The 24,450-nt window shown below is 33.5% G+C and overlaps 1 protein-coding gene across 6 annotated transcripts in view; it reads left to right on the plus strand.

Annotated features, from left to right (window-relative positions):
- LOC134528122 (glutamine--fructose-6-phosphate aminotransferase [isomerizing] 1-like) overlaps positions 1 to 24,450 on the plus strand; it is a 113,006-nt gene extending 88,556 nt beyond the window's left edge. For 4 of the 6 annotated variants that reach the window (XM_063361417.1, XM_063361418.1, XM_063361415.1 and 1 more), the window contains 10 exons: positions 1,472 to 1,492; positions 2,787 to 2,941; positions 3,533 to 3,656; positions 6,241 to 6,356; positions 7,837 to 8,035; positions 9,868 to 10,112; positions 16,273 to 16,428; positions 17,853 to 17,981; positions 19,360 to 19,494; positions 22,439 to 24,450. In XM_063361417.1, coding sequence (XP_063217487.1) covers positions 1,472 to 1,492; positions 2,787 to 2,941; positions 3,533 to 3,656; positions 6,241 to 6,356; positions 7,837 to 8,035; positions 9,868 to 10,112; positions 16,273 to 16,428; positions 17,853 to 17,981; positions 19,360 to 19,494; positions 22,439 to 22,549 — 1,391 coding nt within the window. In that variant the 3' untranslated portion in view covers positions 22,550 to 24,450. The remainder of the gene's footprint in view (positions 1 to 1,471; positions 1,493 to 2,786; positions 2,942 to 3,532; positions 3,657 to 6,240; positions 6,357 to 7,836; positions 8,036 to 9,867; positions 10,113 to 16,272; positions 16,429 to 17,852; positions 17,982 to 19,359; positions 19,495 to 22,438) is intronic. The other 2 variants (XM_063361419.1, XM_063361416.1) reach the window with 1 other exon arrangement.

Genomic DNA, 24,450 nt, shown 5'->3' on the forward strand with positions numbered 1-24,450 from the left:
GTAACATCTCTTTTACAATTGTTTAACACTTATTTGTAATATTTCCATTCAGTAGTCCGCCAAGTTTATTCGTGATTCAAAACATATTACCTCATATGATTGTATATAACCATGCTACTTTTATATCCTTTACTGCTGAGAGTTTTTCAGAGTTCTAGAGGAATACGTACTGTCTTTTATAATACTTCCCCTGTGATGATATTAAATAGGTTGAATGTACATCATTACTTAATATGTCTTGCGTAAAAAATTATATATGTATTGGGGAAATGTACTATTTAATGGTTTAGAAATGGGACTGTAACTTGCAGTGTTATTTAATGCTTTTTTTTATCATTGTTTTCTCCTGATTACAAAAATCTGGTATCATACACCCATAACTTAAAAATTAATTATTTGACTACATTTAACTACATTTTAAATACCGGTAGGATGAGCTATAACATATCATATTTGTGGTTTGATGATGCATGAGTATAAAAGGGTTTCTACAGATCACGAAAGTCAGGAAAGCCAAGAAAGTAACAAAAAGTTAATGTAACTGAAGTAGTGGTCATGAAATTTTACAAAACAATTCCCGAAACAAACTTAAATGTTGCTGGAAGGCACCAAACTTTAATATCTAGCAGATTTTTTTTTGCTAAATTGCAATTTATTATTTGGTGCATCACTTCAGTTTATAGTTGCACATTGAATAGAAACATTTGGAGACTGTCCCCTTAATCAAATAGAAGTTATCTCTAAAAAATGGTTTTAGCTTCCTAACATAAAAATCTGCATGTTCCTGAAAATATGTTGTAGATCTTTTTTGTGTTATGTTTAATTTTGCTTATTTTATATAAAAATAACAATAAAATTTGGAAAAAAAAATGTTTTAAGCAAATCTTATCAAAAAGTATTGAAATTCGATCATTTGGTATGTGTAAATATTCTGTATAACCCTCAGTTGTTTTTCAAAACGCTTTTTCATTATGTAATGATAGGTGTTTTGTGTGTCTTTTTCATTCAGGGGCTAAATTCAAATTGCTCTCGCTAGTGTAGTGAATAAAAAATGTTTTATTTGAATTTTGAATATTAACATAGATTGTACCTTAATTCCAGCTGTCATAGAGGCATGTGTGTTTATATGAATGTTCTTAAGTCTGTCTGTCTGTTAGTTAACTGCTTTTTATGTTTTCTGTGTGGTAGTTTGTCATATTTCCTCTTAATTCAGTATTTCTGATAAAGTAGGTTTGAAACCTTTTATAACTAATGGATTTTTGTGTTTTTTTTTTATTATAATTTTTTGTAGATTAATTATTTTATGAAATTACGTTTTGTACGTACCTGTTGTTTTTAAATCATTCATAGCATGGTTTTTTTATGTTTTGACCAATTTTTTTTTATATATGTTTGATTTTTGCTATGCACTAATATCCACAATTTTCTTTTCCATATTTTTTTATCTATGTGCCTGCCACCCTTCCATTAGATGCAGACTCTCAAAATCCAGGTATATACATGTTTTTGATTTTTCTTATATTTCTCTTGACTCCACTATTTTTTCAATCCATTGCATGTTAGCTATTTCTGTTTTTGCATGGTTTTTTGGTATATTTCATGGTGTGTATAAATGATCTTCCATTTGAGGTTTTTTTTCCCCGCATGAATTTGGGCACTTGAGCTAGGTTTATATGAATAAAGTTTAATGTATATAGTATGTATTACTAAATAGTTCTGACTTTTCTTGTAAAATAAAAAAAAAATATTTTGCAAATGTCAAGATCATTTATAATCATCCAGTAATTTCTCAAGTTTAATTTTGGTAAGTACTGTATTACAAGACTCAGTTTTTTTTTTGTCATATATGTTGATGTGAGCTTTGAAATGCATTGTGCAGCATTTCTGTTAAATCTTTGCTTTTTGCATCAAATTTGCTTAAAGCTGTGCTTTTATCTTTCAAGTTCCAAGTCTTCAAAAGTATGGTTTTGCTCTGTTTTAGATCTGTTCTTAAAAATGTCTCTTAACTCTACTGGTTTACAATCAAGTGTTTATGTATGATAGTTAATGGTACCAAATTATCATGCATAACATGCAGACATGAAAACCTTGATACTAGTTAAAGACATTTTAAAGAGACAGATTAAGTTACAGGTGTGCTTTTTTTTTCCCACACACTTTGGTAAACTACTCATTTGAATATACATACCAGCAGTATGAAAAGAAAAAAAAATGATACAACATGTAATGGTAAACACAAGTGATGAATGCAAGAGTTAACTTAATACACCTTTTTTGGTTTTTGCATACGTAGGTAGTTTAAGTTCTGACTTTTTAACCAAACAAAATTAAGTTTTTTTTTTTTTTTTTTTTTATTTTTTTTTTAAGTAAAGAAAGGCATAACATGCACTTTTGCTCAATATCTCTTTAATTAGAAAAGTTTAATATAAATCTACCCACTAGCTCGTTAATTTGGAAGTAAACTATTATTTTTCTTTTGCAAGACAATAAAATAACAATAGATAAAATTGTTTGACATTGTAAAATAAGTTGCTGTTTTGATGGTTATGTACAAAAAGTTTATGTTTTGGTGGTTATGTACAATAAGTTTTTGTTTTGGTGGTTAAAAGTAGTATATGTTTAACTTTACTGATTGCACAACAAAATTGACATAATTTTTTGACAGCGTAACCATGAACAAAATCTTACAATTTTTAGTTTATTTCATCTGGTGTGTGATGTTTATGCTGTTTCGATGTGAGAGCAAGCGATGGCTGTAATGGCATGCCTGTTCTCCGTGTATCTAGACCATCGTCCGCATGGCAGGGGTGACATGCCCATATTGCCCCGCTCAGACTCCACCGCCGAGTTCCAGCCACTAGAAGACAAGGAAATAGAGTACTTCTTCGCTTCGGATGCAAGTGCTGTTATCGAACACACCAACCGCGTCATATTTCTAGAGGTTTGTACCAGTTAACTTCACCGTACATTTTTGTACACAACTGGTATTTTTGCGCAGTATGATGTTAAGTGATGGATATAGTGACCACCACCAAATGATTCTTGTGTATTTGCAGGGCCATATGCAGAGGGTGTTGAGGGGAGATATATATCTCCAACAACCTTTCAAAAATCGTAAAAAAAAAAATGTTATTCCCACCAACAAAAGGAAATAACTTGAAAGCAAACAGTGGGAAAAGTAGTTCTATCCTTCCTTCCCCCATGGAAATGAAATTCTGCATATGTTCCTGAGTATGTGCTATACTCCCAACTTCCATCTCAAGTGAGAAAAAAAATCATATGGTCTTTATCATACAATCACTTCATTATATTTTTTTTTCACGCAAGTAAAAACTATTGTCCTGAGATGCAGACTGTTACATATTGATTCAGTCAGTTGATTCTTCAATTTTAGCATGTCTGAGACCCACAAGTGAAGAAAATTCAAAGAGTGACTAAGAAATCTTGAAATTTGTATTATCTTCGTGCTATTTATACCATTTTATTTTATATTGAAAGTAGTTCTTTTCCAAATAACTTTGTGTTCTGCTAGGATGATGATGTGGCAGCAGTGAAGGATGGCATGTTGAGCATCCATCGTCTTCGAAGGTCATTGGATGATTCTCACTCTCGTGAAATTATCACCCTGAAGATGGAGATACAACAGATCATGAAAGGTACTTTTAATTTTCGTTCCATCTTGCATGTTATCTGAACTGTACAGAATTTAATCATCTTTAATTATTTTTGAGAACATTCAATGGCAGTGTTGATACATTTATACCATTTGAATTTAAGCTAACTTTTTCCCAGTCTTTAAATGATGTGGTAATGTAAGACAGAAAAACACAGCTGGATAAACCTTGCGTGACCACACTAAACGATCCATACCTATGAGTAAACCAATGCTAGTAGTCAAATAGCTGTGATGGAAACAGCAGAAACAAAAAAATATATATATTCGCAGTATTTACATTGTCTTTCATCATTGTTATTTTACAGACAATAATTTGTATGTATACTTTAAATGTTTATGGTTTTTTTTTTGTTATAATATTTGTTTCTTCCATTTATTCAAAATTTCTGCTATCTAGTCATGTTGTTTTGTTATTTGTCACAGAAAATTTGGTATGCAGTAAATGTACAGACATCGGTCCACTCGAAAATTCTAGGATCTCACTCGGTGCCCTAGAGTTGCATTACTAATGAAATAACTACCTACATGCTTGTTTAGTGGTTTTCTCCTAGTACCCACATGTAGACCTTAAGGGCCCAGTCAGGCTACTAATTGTAACACAAAACAACAGCCACGTACGTTATCAAGATTTTCACTGTGATATCATGTGGAAGCTTTAGATTTTTTATAAAATGGAAGTATGGAAATCTGTTAGTATTTGATCACACTTTATAACGACTACAAAAAAAGCAGGTGGTTTCTCAATTCACTCCTAACGGATTTTTTTCCAATGTTCACACATAATGCCAAGCCGTGATGAACTTCAGTCTTGCCAGTGGCAGGGAATTCTTATGCACAAACGTCAGCCCATTCATATGCCAGTAAGTGTACGTGCGCAAGCACCTGCAGTTGTAATAATATTGAAATCATGGCTTCCAAGTGAGAGCATAATGCATCATGTTCAAGTATTTGAGACAAAACTAGAAGTATTACGACGTGCAGAATGTCATGAAGGCTACACTTATGTTGATCGCACTTTTATTTTAAACAAGTCAAGTATGCGCACAATTGTATGAAATAAGGACTCAGTCAAACGTTTTATAATTATAATGGTGTTGGTTGCACTGGCGATAATATATTTGACATGTTGTTTAAAGCACATGGGGTTGAATAAGAAAATAATTAAAATTCCTACCATGTACACTGTAGAATCCATTCTTATATTTGTTAAAATTTCTAAATATTGTCGAAAACTTTTGTTATAATAAATTTTTATGTAACCAACCATTACAGCAAGGGTGGACATACAGTTGATAGTAAAAAATAAATATTGTTGCTTTTTTAATACATGTACAATTAAATCTATTTTGATTTATTGTATAGATCCTAAACTTATGTAAAACTTTGGCTGAAACAATTTTTGGTGAAACAAATTATTACCGTAAAATGAGTGGAAATTAAAAAAAAATTTGTTTGTATCAAATTTGTTTGAATAATAATATTGTAAATCTTGGTGCAAAACAAATTTTTATATGACCACGTTATTAATGCAAGGGATTAAAAGTAGTATTTGAAGGTCAAAAAATTGAATAACTACAGACATTAGTTGGCAAAATATGCTAACATTCTAAGTTATTCAATGCTGATGCATTGAGTTAAAAAAATTAATAAATATTTTTGTTGCATGAAAATGAGGAAAATTTTATTCAATTATTTTTTAACATTGTAGAACAAAGATTTTATGTACATTAGGTTCTTTAAAATTTTTCAGAAGTTTATAGAAATTTCCAAAATATTTCGAGAAGAAATAGGTACTTCAAAATGTACCTACGCCTGTAGGTTGTACTGAAAGGGATTTTTTAATATTAATTAAAATAGAATATTGCAGACGATTTCAGTAAAATGTAAGGATTTTATTTTGATTTGCTGACTCTGAAATATGTTTTTCAACCGCTGATGGAAACTAACTTCTTTAATGTGTCTTTCTCTGCAGCAAGGTAGGATGCATTAGGATACTATTGGCAGGACACAATAGGATACCATTTGCAGGGAAAGCATTTTGTGCTTTGTTCTTTTATTTCAGAATTTCTCTTTTTTGTTTGCTGTATTTCATAAATAGCTGGCTGTATGTTGATTAAAACATAGTATTTGATTATTATTAGTAAGCATTTTAGCACAAATTGAAATCAAGACACTGCCACACTTTTTAATCAAGTATTCTTCAGTTTAGCTTTGCTGTAATCCAGCACTGATTGAGCCATTCTCATTTAGATTTTTTTGGGTGGGTTTCAGGTGTTTGTTAAACTTGACCAGGTTTTTCGTTTGCTTAGTGTTTTATTTTATCGTTATAGAACAGTTTGTTACAACTTTTTGTACACATCATCAAACAGTATATTAATGTTTCTTTGGTGTTCCTGTTAAAATTATATTGAGGTTCAATAATTCAAAAGTTTATTTTTATATTTGTTATATCTGAATTTTATTTATTATGTGTAAAGAACATTAATTACAGGTTTACAAAATGGTAAAATTTTAATGGTTGATATTTAATGAAGATTTGTAAAGTAATGTTTATTTGTGCTTAGGTAACTACAGCTCCTTCATGCAGAAGGAAATCTTTGAGCAGCCAGAATCTGTCGTGAACACGATGAGAGGTCGAGTAAACTTCGAGGATAACTCAGTTATCTTGGGAGGCATAAAGGTACCCTAATCTACTTCCATTTGAATAATGTATATTCTAGTGTACGAATGCATTTACAATTAGTCTGAGCTCATCTAAAACAACCTTTGAAAGTAATTAATTATCTATTTTAAATACAATAGGTTTTCACTATAACAAGTACAATAGTTAAACATTTGTTTGTTAGAGAAATAAATAGTGGTATGAGATGGTACCACTCCTTAACATTTATTTCCTAAAAATCACACTTTTATATGAGGTTCTGCTTTGTAGTGCAACTTTGAAGAAATATGAAAACTATAATGATAGTTATTGTTATCTATGTGCATATACTTCAGTATTTTTTTTAATTTAGTGAAAATTGAGAGAGTTAAGTTATCTCAAGCACACAAGCTAATATTATGCATTCCAAAGAAAAATGAATTGTAAATAATTTATTCTGGTGATGCATTTGACATTATGAGAAACTAAATCCCTGATGTTGTGCATATGTAAACTTTGGGCAAAAACTTTACAGGTTAATCAAACAGAGAAATACTTTCCTTTTCCTCAAGTCATGACTGTGCAGCATTAATTCTCTGCCATATAAAATTGAAATTTCTCAGAATATTTTACACTTCCCATATTTTTTATTAACCTTTAAAAACAAAACAAAAAATACCTTCACTTAAGGAAACCTTAGTTTTAAATATTGTCCACAGATATGTTGCTATTTTCTCAGGCAGTGGCGGTGATTTGAAAGACCCAGCTTCTTAGCTAGGTCTTAACCGGTTATCAGGTCATATCACACTGACAAAATGCACTTGTTTCTAGCTATAAAGTGACACTCAGGGCAATCAGTTAAATGATGATATTACATTTGTTTACAAAACATTGTTAATTTCCACAAGTATAAAATAAAATTTAAAGAAGTTAGGGGCTTATGTTCACTCATAAACCACGTACCATTTAAATTTTGTGTTGGAGTGTACATAACTCAGGCCAGTCTCGAGCAGTTTAAACATAATGGTTATGGTAGAGACCACCTTAAGTTCTTGTATATGGGGTTTCTGTCTCTTATTCATGGCTTCACGTTGCTTTTCAGTACATAGTTTATTGTGTATTAAAACCAGCTTCATTGCATTGTAAGTACATACCTACTTTGGAAATATTTTTAAACTACTAGTACTAAATAATTAAGCATATTAATGTTCCCATCTGTAGAGTACATATTTCTTTACACTTTGCAAACAGCTTTAAGCCTTTTCTTTTCGTACAGACATGAGGAAGAGATAGGTAATGGATTGCAAGCGGACTACATGGTGAATTTTATAATTTGACAAATATTTTCTGTGATACTTATTGTATTTTTTTTTAATTTAAGACCTCGCTTTTTTTAATGCACAGTTTATAAAATTGAATGTATTTCACGCATTGTACGCGTAATTTATTTCTTTAAGTGATTGAAGTCTTGTTTGTCGGAAGGATTGGTATTCAGCAAGATGCACGCGACTGTGCGCAGGAATACATCCCGGAGGTTCGCCGCTGCCGCAGGCTGATGCTTATTGGCTGCGGCACGAGCTACCACAGCGCCATTGCCACGAGGCAGCTCCTCGAGGAGTTGACCGAGCTGCCCGTCGTCGTGGAGCTGGCCTCGGACTTCCTGGACCGGAACACCCCCGTCTTCCGGGACGACGTGTGCTTCTTCATCTCCCAGTCGGGTGAGGGCCTCTCGGCTGTCGAGACCCACCGAAAACAACCCCTGAAACTAATCACAGCTTGTGGCAACTTTAGGTCTTTTTTATCATATCAATTACATCACAGTATAACAAAGTACAAGCCTTTTTGTCGCACCGTAGGAAGTTCCGAGGTGATGTTCCGTCAGTAATTTTTGTAGCAGTCTTAAGCACAGAGTGGAGCTGTCACGAGTGTTTACTATGATCACACATGACTAGGGACAGGAACTTTTCGCAAACCACAAAACAACATTTCATTTCATTTCACAAGAAATGCTAAATGTTTTAAAAAACAGTTTTATTCCAGAAGTGGTGATGAAATGAGCTTTAATTTACATTTAAAACCCTAGTTATTCACAAGTTTTGGTTGTTAATGGTGACCACGCACGCAAACTTTAAGTTAAGGAATATTAGGAATTAAATTTTTTTTTTTTTTTTAAGTAGGAACGTCTGTTTCATTATAGATACACGTAGAAAATAAGCTGCTATTCTGTCGTATCGTGGTGAATTGATCGTGACTCTTTGGGACATTTCAGTACACCAAGGAAAAAATTAATAGCTTTGCATTAAATTTGCAACAAATGTGACAAAATATTTATGTAAAAAATTATCCCTAGTAAAAATTTTAATATGCAGTAAGTGATTCAGTAAAAGTTTAGTGTGTTAATTGAGCTTTTTTTTATTTTGCAAAATTCCACGATCCAAAAATTTCCACCTGTGAATCCTTAAGATTCATACATAGGTCTAAACAAATATTATTCAATAACAAAAAAAAAAAAGTATTTCATTCATACTACCATATAATATAATGCTAGTTACACTTAAAAATAAATTATTTTGCAACTAAACTTGAAATTTTTTGCTGCCTTTATTAACATAAAACCATTAGGCACAAGATTATTTCATGAATTGAGATAAAGCCGAAATAACACCAAACTGCAAGTTAGAACACCATATAACACCGAAATGCAACAAAAAATCATGAAATTAATCAACTTATTTAATCAAAACTAATCTCAGATAACAAAAATTTAATCTTTTAATGTATTTAATTCAATGAATGTAATGTGAATTTAGCTTGGAGTGAGTACCAAAATGTATTTACTAAATATATTGGAAAAAGTTTTTTTTTATTGCAACTGTTATTAGCAACTACTTGTCACACTAAGACATTGGTACATTTTCAAACGCACATACACTTGCTGATTTATTTGTATGGCTCCCAGTAGTTTGACATTATTATATTGTAAAAGTGCATCATGTGTCAGTCAAAATGACACTGTTTTGATGAAGTAAGCATCACTGAACAAGTAAGTGTCATATTTGTTGAAAATTGTGCTATCTTTATGAATAAACAGTGTTAATATAAAATATTTTTAAAATGAAACTGGACTAAAAATAAAACCATAAAATTGTTTCTTAGTTGTCACGTGGGGAATTTTTATAGCCAAATGAGTTTATTTTACGACTCAAGGAAGAAATCTTTATGGTGAAATCAGCTAAATGTTTTTACTGTAAAAGTAAGTCTCGAGTCAAAAACTGCAGGCTAAAATCATTGACTATTGACTTGCAGATTTTGATCAACTTTATTTAAATTTTATTTAGTTGCGACATGGTGGCAAATAAACTTTAATTTTGATGCTGTGTATTGTACTGCACTGTCTCTTATTTGGGTGTTATTTCGGTTTAATTGCAATTCAACACAAAATCTTGTCCTAATGAATTAGTTGATTGAATAATTCATTCATTCGTTGATTCATTGTTTGACTGAAATTTGTTTGGGACACGTTGGGTGATGTCGGGGTGGCTGTCCGCAGGGGAGACGGCGGACACTCTGATGGCCCTGAGGTACTGCAAGAACCGCGGCGCCCTCATCATCGGCATCACCAACACGGTGGGCAGCTCCATCTGCCGCGAGTCGCACTGCGGCGTGCACATCAACGCCGGCCCCGAGATCGGAGTCGCCTCCACCAAGGCCTACACCTCGCAGTTCGTGTCGCTGGTCATGTTCGCGCTGGTTATGAGCGAGGACCGCATTTCCCACCAGCAGCGCAGAGCCGAGGCAAGTGTCCGCCCGTCCTTCGATCCTAGCCAGGGAGGTGTCCACGGTCTGGGAAGTCAGGGAAGTAGTTGAAATTGGTCAGAGAAAGTCAGGGAAGTTGAAATTTGTCAGAGAAAGTCAGGGAAGTGGAAATTGGTCAGAGAAAGTCAGGGAAGTTGAAATTGGTCAGAGAAAGTCAGGGAAGTTGAAATTGGTCAGAGAAAAGTCAGGGAAGTTGAAATTGGTCAGAGAAAAGTCAGGGAAGTTGAAATTATTCAGAGAGAGTCAGGGAAGTTAAAATTGGTTAGAGAAAGCTCGGGAAGTTTAAATTGGTCAGAGAAAGTCAGGGAAGTTGAAATTGGTCAGAGAAAGTCAGGGAAGTTGAAATTGGTTAGAGAAAGTCAGGGAAGTTGAAATTGGTCAGAGAAAGTCAGGGAAGTTGAAATTGGTCAGAGAAAGTCAGGGAATTTACTTTGAAACCGGGAAAAAGTTGAGGAAATTTTTCAATGATTAATATTTTGATGTGGAAATATTATGCTCTAGTATGCCATCTCCCAGACTTTGGACACTTTTTTTTCCAAGATGTTTTCATGTATACTAGACTAGTACACACTGTAAATTGGCATGTGCAAGGTTCTGTTTGAACTGGTACAGCTATAAGGATGGTGGAGGCTGGGTTGTCTTCATTTCTTTCTGAAGATTGCAAAATAGGTAATTTTTTCTAAATATATATATATATATATATATATATATATATATATATATATATATATATAAAAAGGTATAGGGTCTAAGGAGCTCAAAAAATGAATAGCCTAGAACCATCTACATGAATTCCACATCAAGTGGTGATAGACCCATACAAAACATAACCTCTACTTACGATTTGGATAACGGCGCAGCTCAATCGAGACACGATCACACTAAAGTACCTCATTCATATTGTATAATTAGTCCCATACCGGTAGCTACGCTTAGTCATTTTAGAATTATTGCACCTCACAATATAAGCATTCTCATTGTATAAAGCCATTTCCTGCTCGCTTCACTTGACTTAGTTTTTTCCATTGCTAAGAGAAATCCTTTGGCATGGAGAAACGTTTCCCTAACAGAAAATGCATGTTTTTTGTTTTTATTGGTGAGAAAACACATTAATAAAATGGCAAAGTTATTTTTTCGCGGTCGCGGGTATGTTGCTGACGTGAAAAGTAGATAAAAACCATCCTTGATGCGGGTTGTATATAATGGTAAAATTTCAGCTCGATCGGTGCAGAACTTTTTGAGTTTTTGAAGCGTACACAAACCAACATAACATTTATATATATATATATATATATATATATATATATATATATATATATATATAAATGTTATGTTGGTTTGTGTACGCTTCAAAAACTCAAAAAGTTCTGCACCGATCGAGCTGAAATTTTACCATTATATACAACCCGCATCAAGGATGGTTTTTATCTACTTTTCACGTCAGCAACATACCCGCGACCGCGAAAAAATAACTTTGCCATTTTATTAATGTGTTTTCTCACCAATAAAAACAAAAAACATGCATTTTCTGTTAGGGAAACGTTTCTCCATGCCAAAGGATTTCTCTTAGCAATGGAAAAAACTAAGTCAAGTGAAGCGAGCAGGAAATGGCTTTATACAATGAGAATGCTTATATTGTGAGGTGCAATAATTCTAAAATGACTAAGCGTAGCTACCGGTATGGGACTAATTATACAATATGAATGAGGTACTTTAGTGTGATCGTGTCTCGATTGAGCTGCGCCGTTATCCAAATCGTAAGTAGAGGTTATGTTTTGTATGGGTCTATCACCACTTGATGTGGAATTCATGTAGATGGTTCTAGGCTATTCATTTTTTGAGCTCCTTAGACCCTATACCTTTTTTTTAAATTTTTAATTTAATTATTATGTTCTATCGCCAATAACAACAATTGCATCAATCATTGCAGTTGACTACGAATACTCTATGCAGAATGATCCATCAGCTGAGGTATTCTCACGACAGTTACTGGAAATTGGAAACGGACAGCTGCCAGTCGAAGAGACGTCTAGACGAATATCATTTCCCGATCATTTTTGTAATTTAGTAACATCGAAAGAAGAACTGATCGAAAAAGTATTTCCTGACATTCAAAAAAAATCATAGAAATCACGATTGGCTCAGTGAAAAAGCTATCCTTGCCGCAAAGAATAAAGATGTCTATCAACTTAATAATGTTATTCAATACAGTATTCAAAGTGATGAAATTACATATAAGTCGATAGACACCGTTGTGGAAGCAGATGAAGTAGTTAATTATCCAACGGAATTTTTAAACTCACTTGATCTGCCCGGGATACCACCACACATACTGTACTTAAATTGAAAATAGGTGTGCCAATTATCCTCTTGCGGAATATTAATCAGCTAAAACTCTGCAAAGGCACATGACTTTCAGTTAAGAAATTAATGAACAACGTAGTGGAAGCAACGATTTTAACGGGGCCTTTCAAAGGTGAAGATGTCCTCATTCCTCGAATACCCATGATCCCGACGGATACATAATTTCAATTTGAAAGATTGCAATTCCCAATTTGATTGGCATTTGCAATCACTATCAATAAAGCTCAAGGTCAATCTTTAGAATTGTGTGGTTTAGATTTAGATGCGGATTGCTTTTCACATGGACAACTTTATGTTGCGTGTTCCCGAGTCAGAAAACCAGATAGTCTTTATATCTACGCATACAGTGGAAAAACAAAAAAAAATTGTATATCCATAAGTATTGTAAAATTAAACTTATATGAAATGTATTCTTTGTTTTGTTTCTCATTTCTCAACTATTCAATCACAATGTGCCACAGCGAAGCGTGGCAGGGTACAGCTAGTATATATATATATATGGGAAATTTTGTACTTTGGTCATGGAAAAGGTCAGGGAAATTTTTATGCAGATATATGTGGACACCCTGGAATACAAAAATAGGTAATTGTTTCTAAAAAAAATATGTGTGGGAAATTTTGTAATTTGGTCATGGAAAAGTCAGGGAAATTTTTATACAGATATATGTGGACACACTACATAGCTCAATGAAACTGAGGATGGAATCGGCGATTGGCCTATAACAGTGTTGGCCAACCTCTTTTTGAGAGTCAGATATCAATTTTTTTTAACTCATCCAATGGCCAGACTGTATGAATTTAATTTTAAATTCCTGATACTGTTTTTTAATGTCACATTTTTCTGTGCAATAACAAATAAATACAATTTTTGATGCAGAAGTGAAAAAATAACTCTCTTAAAAATAATATTTACAAAATTAAAATATAATAAAATCTTTTAGATTTAAGACGAGCTATGAAACAATAACTTAAATACAAAATTATTTTAAAAAGATAGTCTGTTAAAGATCTGATCTGATAAAGATATTCTGCATGTAAGAACATGTAAGAACTAAGACGGCTGACACAACAGTATACCTGGTAATATTTCTTTGTTGAATGATTGTTGAGGCGAGCAGTGTGAAACGATTTGCCAGGCCTCCAGTTGGTGATCATTAGCCTGAAGAAAAGATCCATCCCTGCATTGGCCTATAGGCTATAGCCTTACATCCAGTATCAGTGTCCATAGGGATAGAAATCTGTGTGACAGATAATTAGACAAAATGTAAGGATAAAATGTGTTGGAACAAACTCACTGACAGGCACTTGTAAAATGATGCCTAGAAATAAAACACATATTTTCCTTTATGCTATATGAAGGTCAATCAGCCGGCAGAAATTTTTTTTTTTTAATGATGCGTACAATTCAATATTAGAGGTCCAACTTGATGTTCAAAGGGTTGTAAACCTTTATTATAATCTTGGAGATCTTATGCTACACTATGCCTGGTAAAAGTCTTAACATTAGCTATGTTAATTTGATATACCATATTTATCTGAATATAATGCTATGATTTTTACCAAAATTGTGGAAACTAAAAGTGGAGGTTGCATTATTATCGCAAACCTTTGTCTTGTCATTGGGAACAACGTAATTGAAAAACTACAGGATCTGCCTTGTAAATGTGTCACTTATGCAATTTTAGACAGTTTTAATTAACACCACCAACCTCCACATAGTTAAAAAACAATACGTTCTGCCTGTGAACTGCATTTAAGTCCGAGGCTTCCTGAACCTCCGCACAGGCTATGGATGAAAGATGCAGGATGAGAAGGTGAAAATGGAGTTTGTCACTGTTCTTTCTTCTCTTCACTTCAGACTAGCACCCTACATCTCAACATTCTTTGCTTTCTGAACTACATTCATAAAACACTTTTTTTTTCCAACTCTTGCACAGTGTTTCAATAGAGACCACGTAACTACTGACGAAAGTGGCTTCAAAAAGGGTCTAGTAATAATGGACTGAATTTTATAATTTAAATAATTTTCAAGTGCTATTGCTTGAATTGTGATTTCCAATCCATAAAACCTTTTTCATGTACTAATAATGATAATTTTTGGGGTTTTATTATATCCAAAGTCTCATTATTTTTGGTTAAATATGGTACTGTTGAATTAAATGAATGCAACCATGGAAAGTGTCAAACAAGCACCTTCACATTTTTCTCTTTTTCTCCCGATTTCCTTAGAGATTTATAGCAGCCTTGTGCAAAAAATAACAGATGGGTGCCACACTTTAATGGTCCAGTTAACAATACAAATTGTGAAACCTTATTTACACTGGCATTAGGTATGTATTTATTTTTATTTCTCGTACCACCTCAAGCTTCCTGCATATGTGGGATTCTTATAAGAACAGGTGCATCACTTGTTATTTTGTTAATGACTTAAGAGTATAAAGCATTTTTCATTTAAGCATCTATCATTCATCCATGCTGTTTCTTTAATTGAAAACATTACTAGCTATTTCTGAATAATGCAACTAAATAAATATTTCATAGCAATATTTTTTAAATGTAATTTTAACTTTGTGTGTGTTCTTACTAGCTGGGGGGCAGGGTAGGGTGGGTGGGGCGTCATTTGCTTTTGAGCTGGAAGTTTTGATTTTGGAGTAAGAAGCAGTAGCCCTGTGCAAATATTCAATTGTATTCAATTCGATTCAAAATACTTACCCTAGTTTTAATTAATGAATATGTTTACATAGCATCTTGTGTGAGCATCCACAATGAAGTTTGGAGAAATTTTTATAGAATATAAAAATGGACAAACAAACCAAGTTCAGTTATATTAGTGAACCTGACATTATTTTTATTTTTTACTATGTTAAATTTATTTTGCAGCTAAAAGAAAGCATGTACAAGTTATTGTTCACTTGCAACTTGGAAAATAGCAAATATCTAAAAGTATATTTTTTACACTCGTCAGTTGGAATGTATTTGAGTGTATTAACGTATAAATTCAAATTCAATTCAAACAAATTTATAAAATGGTACATGCACACACATGCTTGCACAGGAAGTGAGGTCCCAAATTATGCAGCCTTCTCCACCTCCTTCCCCTGTAACCCAATTCCTAAAACTCTGAGCAAATTTTATGATCATATGCAAACAAATTTTTTAAACAAGCTGAACAAAATTTTTACCCGGTCAAATTGTTGTTTCCGTAGTTCACACACCTGCAAAACACAGAGTACACAACTTTTTTCCAACACAGTAGTGGTACCAAGGCACCTGTGGCAACTATGTTGCTCATGCCTACGGGACTAGTGTGCAGGATGTGTGCTTTAAGTCGCTGCCTCGACCTTGTTGGCATTACCCTCTCTTCCTACTGGGTTCTCTAGGGGAATCCGACTGTTAAATAGAGACTCGACATTAACTTTACTGTAGGATTTTGATTATATTAACCGCCTAGCACACATAAAAAGAACCTAAGCGCCTCGCTATCACGCCGTTCATAAGTATATTTCTTACCTTCGCTGTTCTTCTGTCACGGTCGCAGCTGACCTCTCGACGAGGCGGAATGCGTCGGGAGAGAGTCACCGTAGTGCGCCGGGCTCCATCGCCTCGGCCTCCCCCAAAATACCCCTTTTTTGAACGTGGCTGCTGTATTCGAAACCTCGGGTCCACGGCTGTGTTCCTACCCCCTGTTCGCAACGGAGGCCGTCGTGCTGACGCCTGTGTTGAAGCTTGTGTCGCAGCGAGGTGCTATAACGTGGAGTGTCGCCCTGCCCTGCAGATCTTCAACGGGCTGAAGCACATAGACGAGCAGATCCGCGAGGTGCTCAAGCTGGACGAGGAAGTGAGCAAGCTGGCCAAGGACCTGTACACCCACAAGAGCCTGCTCATCATGGGCCGCGGCTACAACTTCTCCACCTGCCTCGAGGGAGCTCTGGTGCGTCACTGCCCTCCTGTCTGTTCGTACTCTGAAGCGGACAATTTGTGTCTCGATGATAGATTGAGTTTACGAAACCTTCAATGTGTGGGTTAAGGTGTTTACCTGCTGTCTAGTAGACCTCATACTTTATGACTATGAATTAATTATACATTAATATTATAACTATAGCGTAAGGTTATTATCACACATAAAAATTCAAAATAATTGTTTAGTTAGAACAAAAAAAAATTAATGATATCTTGGTAATTAACTAAGAGTGACTTTAGGCTGGTTCCCAATTTATCATGTTTTGACAAGATTACAAAAAAAGAAAAAATCTGTCTTACATTCCATGTCGTTGCATTTTGTGTTTCATTTTCAGTACCTAAGGGTAGCGAGGTATCAAAATAGCAAAATATACTTGTATTTTCCAGTAAGTTTACTTAATCAAATTTTTACTTTTCAAAGCTGAATATTCTTTTGTCAATTCTCTAAAAGAAAAAAAATTTTTGGTAAATTTTTATCTGGTCCAGTTTTTTTGGAAAAAATAGAGTATTTTATTTTCATTTTATGGGATGATTTGTGTAGTGACAGCTCGATGCTGCCATGGATTCTGTCGAGAAAACTTACTCGTTCTTGAGCTAGACTGTATGCCTCACTTCTTCTTGAGCTAGACTGTATGCCTCGCTCGCTCTCTATAGTTCCTTTAGTGAACCGTGTAGCTGCAGGTATGGAAAATGTGGGAAACTTAGGAAAAGTCACGGATTTTTTTTTTCAAGTTCAGGGAAGAAAGTCACTTAAATCAGAAATGTGAATCCAAATATTTGGTCAACACCATAATTTCTTTTAGAATCATTAAAATTCTTTAACTGAAAAAAAAATACAATAATAATACTCCTACGAGTACCAGTGAAATATTATGAGTGTACATAATCGGTAGTAAAGGAAATAAAATTCTTATATAGAGGAGCAAACAAAAATCATAATAGAAGTTGCTTGGCTTCATAAAAATTGTAACTTTAATTTAAAAGTATTTAACATTTTTAATTTTTGAATTAAAGTAAAAATATTTCTATGAAAAATTTACTCTTATATTATATTTTTCTGATAATTCCAAACAAAATCTACATTTCTCATTTTATATTTAAAACTTTTTGTTTTTTGTAATTTTATGCCAGATTTTTTAATAATTTTTTTTTTTCAGATCTGTATGTCTACAACACATCTAAAACTGATCAAACGTTTTTGGTGACAAGTGTGTTCAATGATTTATTAAAAGATACATTGAGTGCTTAAAAATTAAAAAGAAAAAAATAGCGAACATTAGACAATCATCATAAATGAAACAAGTTTCTGCCTTTTACATAAGAGCGAGCAAGTGATTTCAGTTAAGTCTGTATTTTGACCTGTGACCTTATTCGACTGTCATGTTCTCTTTTCAGAAAGTGAAGGAATTGGCGTACATGCACAGCGAAGGTATTATGGCAGGCGAGTTAAAGCACGGGCCTCTCGCTCTTGTCGATAAGGCAATGCCTGTAATTATGATCGTCACCAGAGACCCTGTTTATGTGGTAGGTACATGTATATGTCTGGCAATCCAAGGTTTTGCAATTTATGTAGTTGTAGTCCTAGTCATAAATGTTTGATATGATGCCAAGTTGAACTGTATCAACAAATAATAATAAAAGGAGGGTGCTAACAAGTAGTAACAATTATTGGCAGTGCGTGCTTAAATGCACTTCTTGTGGAAAACCACACCGCACATACATTATACAGTAGGGATGTGCGAGTATTCAAAAAAAAAATTTATATTTGTGTGTGGATAGTTTGATATTTGAATCGACATATCAAATCTATTATTATTATTATTATTATTATTATTATTATTATTATTATTATTATTCATTATTCATTATTCATTATTCATTATTCATTACCAATATATACAGCCATGGGGCAGATCCAGGATTGACTTATGGGTGGGGCTCTGGTAGTCTGGACCTATTAAAATACCTGTTTGTAACTTCAGAAGTCATATTATCCAGTCATATTTTACCCTTCTTGGGGAGGGGTATATGCCCCCATGGGCCTCCCCCCCCCACCCCCTCTAAATCTACACACCACAGTTATTTTTGGCACAGTCCAGATGTTTTTGACGTGATAACGTCTTATAAATCGATGAATGCCGGCTGCACGCATGAAAAAGCATGACTCATTGTCACGTTCCACCTGAGCCGAGCGTGCAAGAACCGGCCAACCACCGTGCAAGAAAATCTTTTATAATATCAAACAGGTTAAGGCTGGCTTTTTAAAAGCAGCCATTTAAAAAATTTTATATGACTTTTTTCGCGTAAAATCATCGTTCGTAAACCGACTTTACAGACAAACCCCCCCCCCCCCCCCCTTTTTTTTTTTTTTTGTATGATTGGTTTTGTATTGTGCCTACCATCTAAGGCCACTAGCTGTAAGTAGATATGTCATCATCATCATCATCATCATCATCATCAACTGCTTCCAGTCCGTGGCCAGGTCAGCAAAGTAAAATGCCTCCATCTTCCTCTATACCTCCACCATTCCTCATCCTTCACTGTATTTATTCATCTTCTCCTCTCTCCTGCACTCCTTTAACTATACTACCTACTTAGTCTTCCTTGGGCCTTCTTGTGTACTCCAACAGTATCATTTTCCTAGGCAGCCTCTCTTTTCCCTTTCTCTGGACATGGCCATACTATCACATTCTAGTTTTATCAATGATTTAATCCAAGTCCTGTATTGCTGCTTTCGCTTGCATCATCTAATTCGTGATCCTGTCTCGCCTCGTAACTAACAATATACTCCTCATAAACGTCATTACTATTGCAATAAAAAAACAAGTATGTAATAAATAGATAAACTGTGACGTGCCAGGGCACGTGTACGTGTGACGAGCGCGAATGTGTGTGTCCGCAGAAATGCATGAACGCCCTGCAGCAGGTAACGGCCAGGGAAGGTCGTCCAATTGTGATTTGCGAGAAGGGAGACACAGAGACCCAGAGCTTCTCTTCGAAGACTCTGGAGGTGCCTCACACGGTCGACTGCTTACAGGTGAGTTGTGTTTCCGTGGTGACGGTGTTGGAGTTCACTCTTAGTTTTGTCTGATAATTCTTAGATTTTCCCCAGGCCCGATGTGGCTATGACTGGTTTAGGCCTAAATAAAACGAACTGCCAAACTTGTCATTTAAATTTGCATAAGAATAATTGGTGTATAAGCTGGCTTCACTGACACGGTTGATTTTATTTTTGCCAATTTCATAATTTTTTTTGAAGTTATAGCTTAGTTTGAGACTTTATAAGCAAATTTTGTGTATGTTTCTGTGTTGTAAAGCCTGTGAGAACACAGACATGAACTTAAAGTGACCATGATAAATTATTCAAAAACAAAGTTATGAACACATGCCTATTTTTGCACCAAAAGTGATGACAAAATTTGCAACAAAATATTATTTGCAAAGCTTATACAGTCGGTGGCGGCCCTAGATTTTGTGGGGCTCTGGGCCATTTACTTTTGCGGGTCCAAAATTTTTTTGGAAAGAGATCATAATGGGAAGTTGAGTTGTAAGCAATCACCCCCAGCAAAAATGAGCTGCCGGAAAATTTGAAATAATTAACTCTTTGAAAAACAGTTTTCAAATCAAACTGGAACTTATATTTTTAAGATTATTTTGTCAATTACTTTTAAGAAATGCTGATATTTTTATTAAAATTTGAATGAATTATGTTCATTTTATATTATGAACTAATGTTCTTGGGCTTTGCTATGGAAGTCTACAGACACATACAACACTCTCACACTGCTCATTATATAGACAGGCAGATAAACAAACTCTCTTTTATTACTTTATATTAATCCAAAAATAGCACAGATAAATTATTAAAATGCAAAATTTTTTATCCCGAACTTTAATCAAAACTGAATCCTTCACAATAACTGCATTCAGAAAAAGAATAAATTGTAAAAGTGAAATATACTGCAAATAAATGCTCACAACTGTAACAAAAATTACAAAAAAAAAGATTTGCAAAGAATTTTACATTTGTCTGACTCTCTACTTTATTGTATACACGTTATTCACATGGAATAGTGAGTGTTTTAAAATTGCTAAAAATATTTAGTAAAAAAAAACTAAATTGAATTTTAAAACAAATCAATCACTTATAATTGCAAAAATTCTCTCTCCACGAGACTTAAAAAAAAATTTAAACTAAGATTATCTATGTATGTGCTAAATTTTATGGCTCTAGGCCTCTCTGTCTCTGCACTATGCAAACTACATACAGAAAGCCTCTCACCTTTATTATATAGATACTAGCTGATGACACCCCGCTTCGCTGGGTTTCTTTTTGTTACATCTGTGCAATTCATTCTGGTCCAGTTCATTCTAGTACATTCTCACTCCTTGTAGTACGGTCAGTGATGGGTGGCTGGCGCTAGCCGCTCAGTGGCCAGTGGTCAACTCGTTGGTACACACACATCCCACTTTAGTCTCAACATATGAAAATGCTAGAGATCAACCACTTTCAACCCCCATATCTCCAAGATCACCGTAGTCCATGATGGGAGACTCAAAGTTACAATCACACACACAAGTGCTCTACGTTGGGTAGTTTTGGATGCAAGGTCTAATATAGGGACACACACACACACACACACACACACACACACACACATGTGTGTGTGTATATATAATTGGACGTGTGTGTGCCTATATTTGACTCTCCAGCCAAAACTACACATCACAGATGAATGGTGTTTGAATGTGGTAGTAGCCCCAAGTCTCCCATCGTGCACTATGGTGGTTGCTGGTTGTGCGTTGATTGCTGTAAGGGTATGGAAGATATGATGGGATGCACATTTTTCAGTTGACTTTTCATAAGAAAAAGTGTACGAATAAAGAAAAAAAGTAGAAAGTGGAAAGTTAATAGTGATTTGTGAAAAGTAAAAATATAAAAAACAATTCCAAAGCGTAAGAAAGAATTCTCGCAGTCTCAAATCATATCGCAAAGGCAAAATATGGCGTGGAGAAATGAAACCACGGAAGAAAGAGAACCACGTCTAACATTGCTACAAGAAAATCATCAATGATAATCGGACAAAAGAGCAACTCAAATATTATAGGGAAACACATGGAATCAGAGAAAGATTACATAGAGGAAAAGAAACAAGTGCACAAGTGGGATGAAAGAACAAATCAGAATAGAGATAGATTAGATATAAATAATTAAATGTGCGACCATAAAAAAACAGCAAAGCAGGTTCTTGCAACTAGTGTCTAAATATATATATGTGTGTGTGTGTGTGTGTGTGTGTGTAGGTATATATAATATAGGGGTTCTACAATTTGATAACCAACACTTCCGTTACAGTGCTTCTGTATTAAAAAGGCCTCTGCTGGGCCTTGGGCAGTTGCCCTGCTTGTCCTGCCCTTTGGTCCCCTCTGTGTACGGTGGAACATTTGTATGACAACCTCAAAATATATATATATATATATATATATATATATATATATATAATTAAGATTTAGAATTTATATATATATATATATGTATGTCTATGTAGTGTGTTTATATATATATATATATATATATATATATATATATATATATATATATATATATAAAAATTCTAAATCTTAATTTAGGAGAAGTCATGCCTTAAATGTTAAAACACGGATGTAAAAGAGTTAGTACCTAGTAAATTACATTTTTGTCCGTCTTACATACTTACAAACCAAGACAGCTTAGAAATATTTTGTTCCCTTGAACTGATATTGGAAATATTACACAGCACAGAATTTTTGATCTTTTCCTTAATATTAGTATTTTAGTAAAAATTAAAATTGCACACTTAACATTTATTGGCAAGCATTACTGAAATAGCCTAGAAATATATTTATTTTGCATAAAATTATTTTATTAAGTACTTACTTATTAATTATAGTTAGATACAAAGGTTTTATGTGAACATTGATTTATTTTTTCTGTTGTGCAGGGCCTTTTGACAGTCATTCCAATGCAACTGTTGTCATACCACATCGCCGTGTTGCGTGGGTACAACGTTGACTGTCCAAGGAATTTGGCAAAATCTGTCACTGTTGAATGAAGACTTTTTGCCTTCCAAGTAACTGTCTATTGAAACTGCATTCCTTTTTTGGCATATAAATATTTCAAGTAAAAAGTGCAGTTGCTCTGTGCAGATGTATCTAAGCTATCTATGTGTTGGACCAATTTTTTTTTGACATATGATTAAAGTGCTTGTATAAAATAAGTACTATAATTTTTTTTACACCATTGCTGAAGGTCATTTGTTTACAGTTTTTATACAAAGTACCAGGAATTACAAATAAAAAAAAATTATATTTGGTAAAATTTAGTTTTCGTCAAGTGTATAAAAATTGTGTTGGTTTCCAATTCTTCATTATCAATAATGAATATAAAATTTTATCAATGTTAAAATTTTTTCCTTTAAATTTAATAAAGAAATTTTTTATCAGCCTTGAATACATTTCTGTTCCTGGGAAATTATTTAAATTTATAATAAATAATTTGAATACATACAGTTTTATTCCCATTTAGATGTAGTAGGCTGGGGTGGAAGTATTTTTATAAATGTAACTCTGTCTAGTAGATTGGAGAAAGAAACTAGGTTACATTTTGTATTTTAGTCATTCGAGTGTGGGGAAAAAATTTTTGTATTTGTGGAGCAATGATTTCCACTTATTTTCGTCTTGCACTGTGTGTCTATATACGTCTTCCTCGTCAACAGGATTTTGAGGTTCAGGAATGTACTTAATGTTGGTAATTATTGAAGTATTTGCAAAGGCTGTAACCAAGACAAGATTACTTATGAATGAGACTACAAATTTTAGATTAACATCCACTCACTATAATTTGGATGATTGTTACTTTGGAATTTATTGTGATTGCACTGTTAAAAATATGAGTATGAAGTTATAATCAAATGGGTAATTAATTTGTCCAATAGCTTTAACCACATATGTATAAAATTTTTGTACAGTTTCATCCTGGAGAAATATTAAAATTGTATGTTTTTAAACTTAGCTGGCTATTAAAAGTAAAAAAATTACATAATTGTATGTACCGTTATACAAAGAACTGATCTTGTCATTTAGATAATGCAAGTAACTGCTTGTATTTCAGTTTCAAAATTGAATGTTGCTGATTTTAAGTTATCTATATCTAATGTCTTGCATACATCTTTAAAAATTATATTTGGGTTCAAAATAATTTCTCTGCTTGTACACTTGTCATTCATGATAACCTTAAAAAATGTACCTAATCAATTTAATAATTGCATTGAAGCACTGATTTAGGATCAGTCTGTTTAATGAAAGTTTGAATTGACATTTTATGTGACTGATTGATATGTATGACTTTGTAGTTTGGTCATGAGATTATGCCATAATGTTCATGTATGTAGTGTGTTAAACACTTTGATGTGCAGCTGTGTAGTGAAGTTTTGTGAATGATTTGTACTTCTGTACTGTCATAAAATGTTGTTGGATGATACATCACATTTATATTCAGTTATGTATTTTTATAGACATTCATAAGGTGTTTTTATTAGTTGTGTGCATTTAACTGTACTTTACATAAAAAGAAGCACCCTTAGTGGAAGTGGGATTGAAACATCAAATTTATGTCTTAGCATGTTGTATAATTATTCTGCAGTGTGCTTTGTACTATTTATAAAAATTATTTTATGCCATATTTTACAGATATTACTTGTTAGTGCTTTATATATTTTATTCTCAGCATGTTAAAAATTATCTGCAAATATTTAATATTTTTATGAAAGCTTTATGGTTTTGAGTTTGATTGCATCCAGGTATTTGTTGTTACTTAATTTTACTCTCTCTGTAAATAGTTAAAGAATATGAAATATTATAAACTTTTTACTGTGAAAAAAAATTAAATGTTAAGTGAAATTAATAAAAAAGACATTCCATAATTTTTTTAAATAAATACTTTATTGTAATAAAA

This window comes from Bacillus rossius, chromosome 1 (assembly GCF_032445375.1).
Source record: "Bacillus rossius redtenbacheri isolate Brsri chromosome 1, Brsri_v3, whole genome shotgun sequence".
Taxonomy (NCBI): domain Eukaryota; kingdom Metazoa; phylum Arthropoda; class Insecta; order Phasmatodea; family Bacillidae; genus Bacillus; species Bacillus rossius.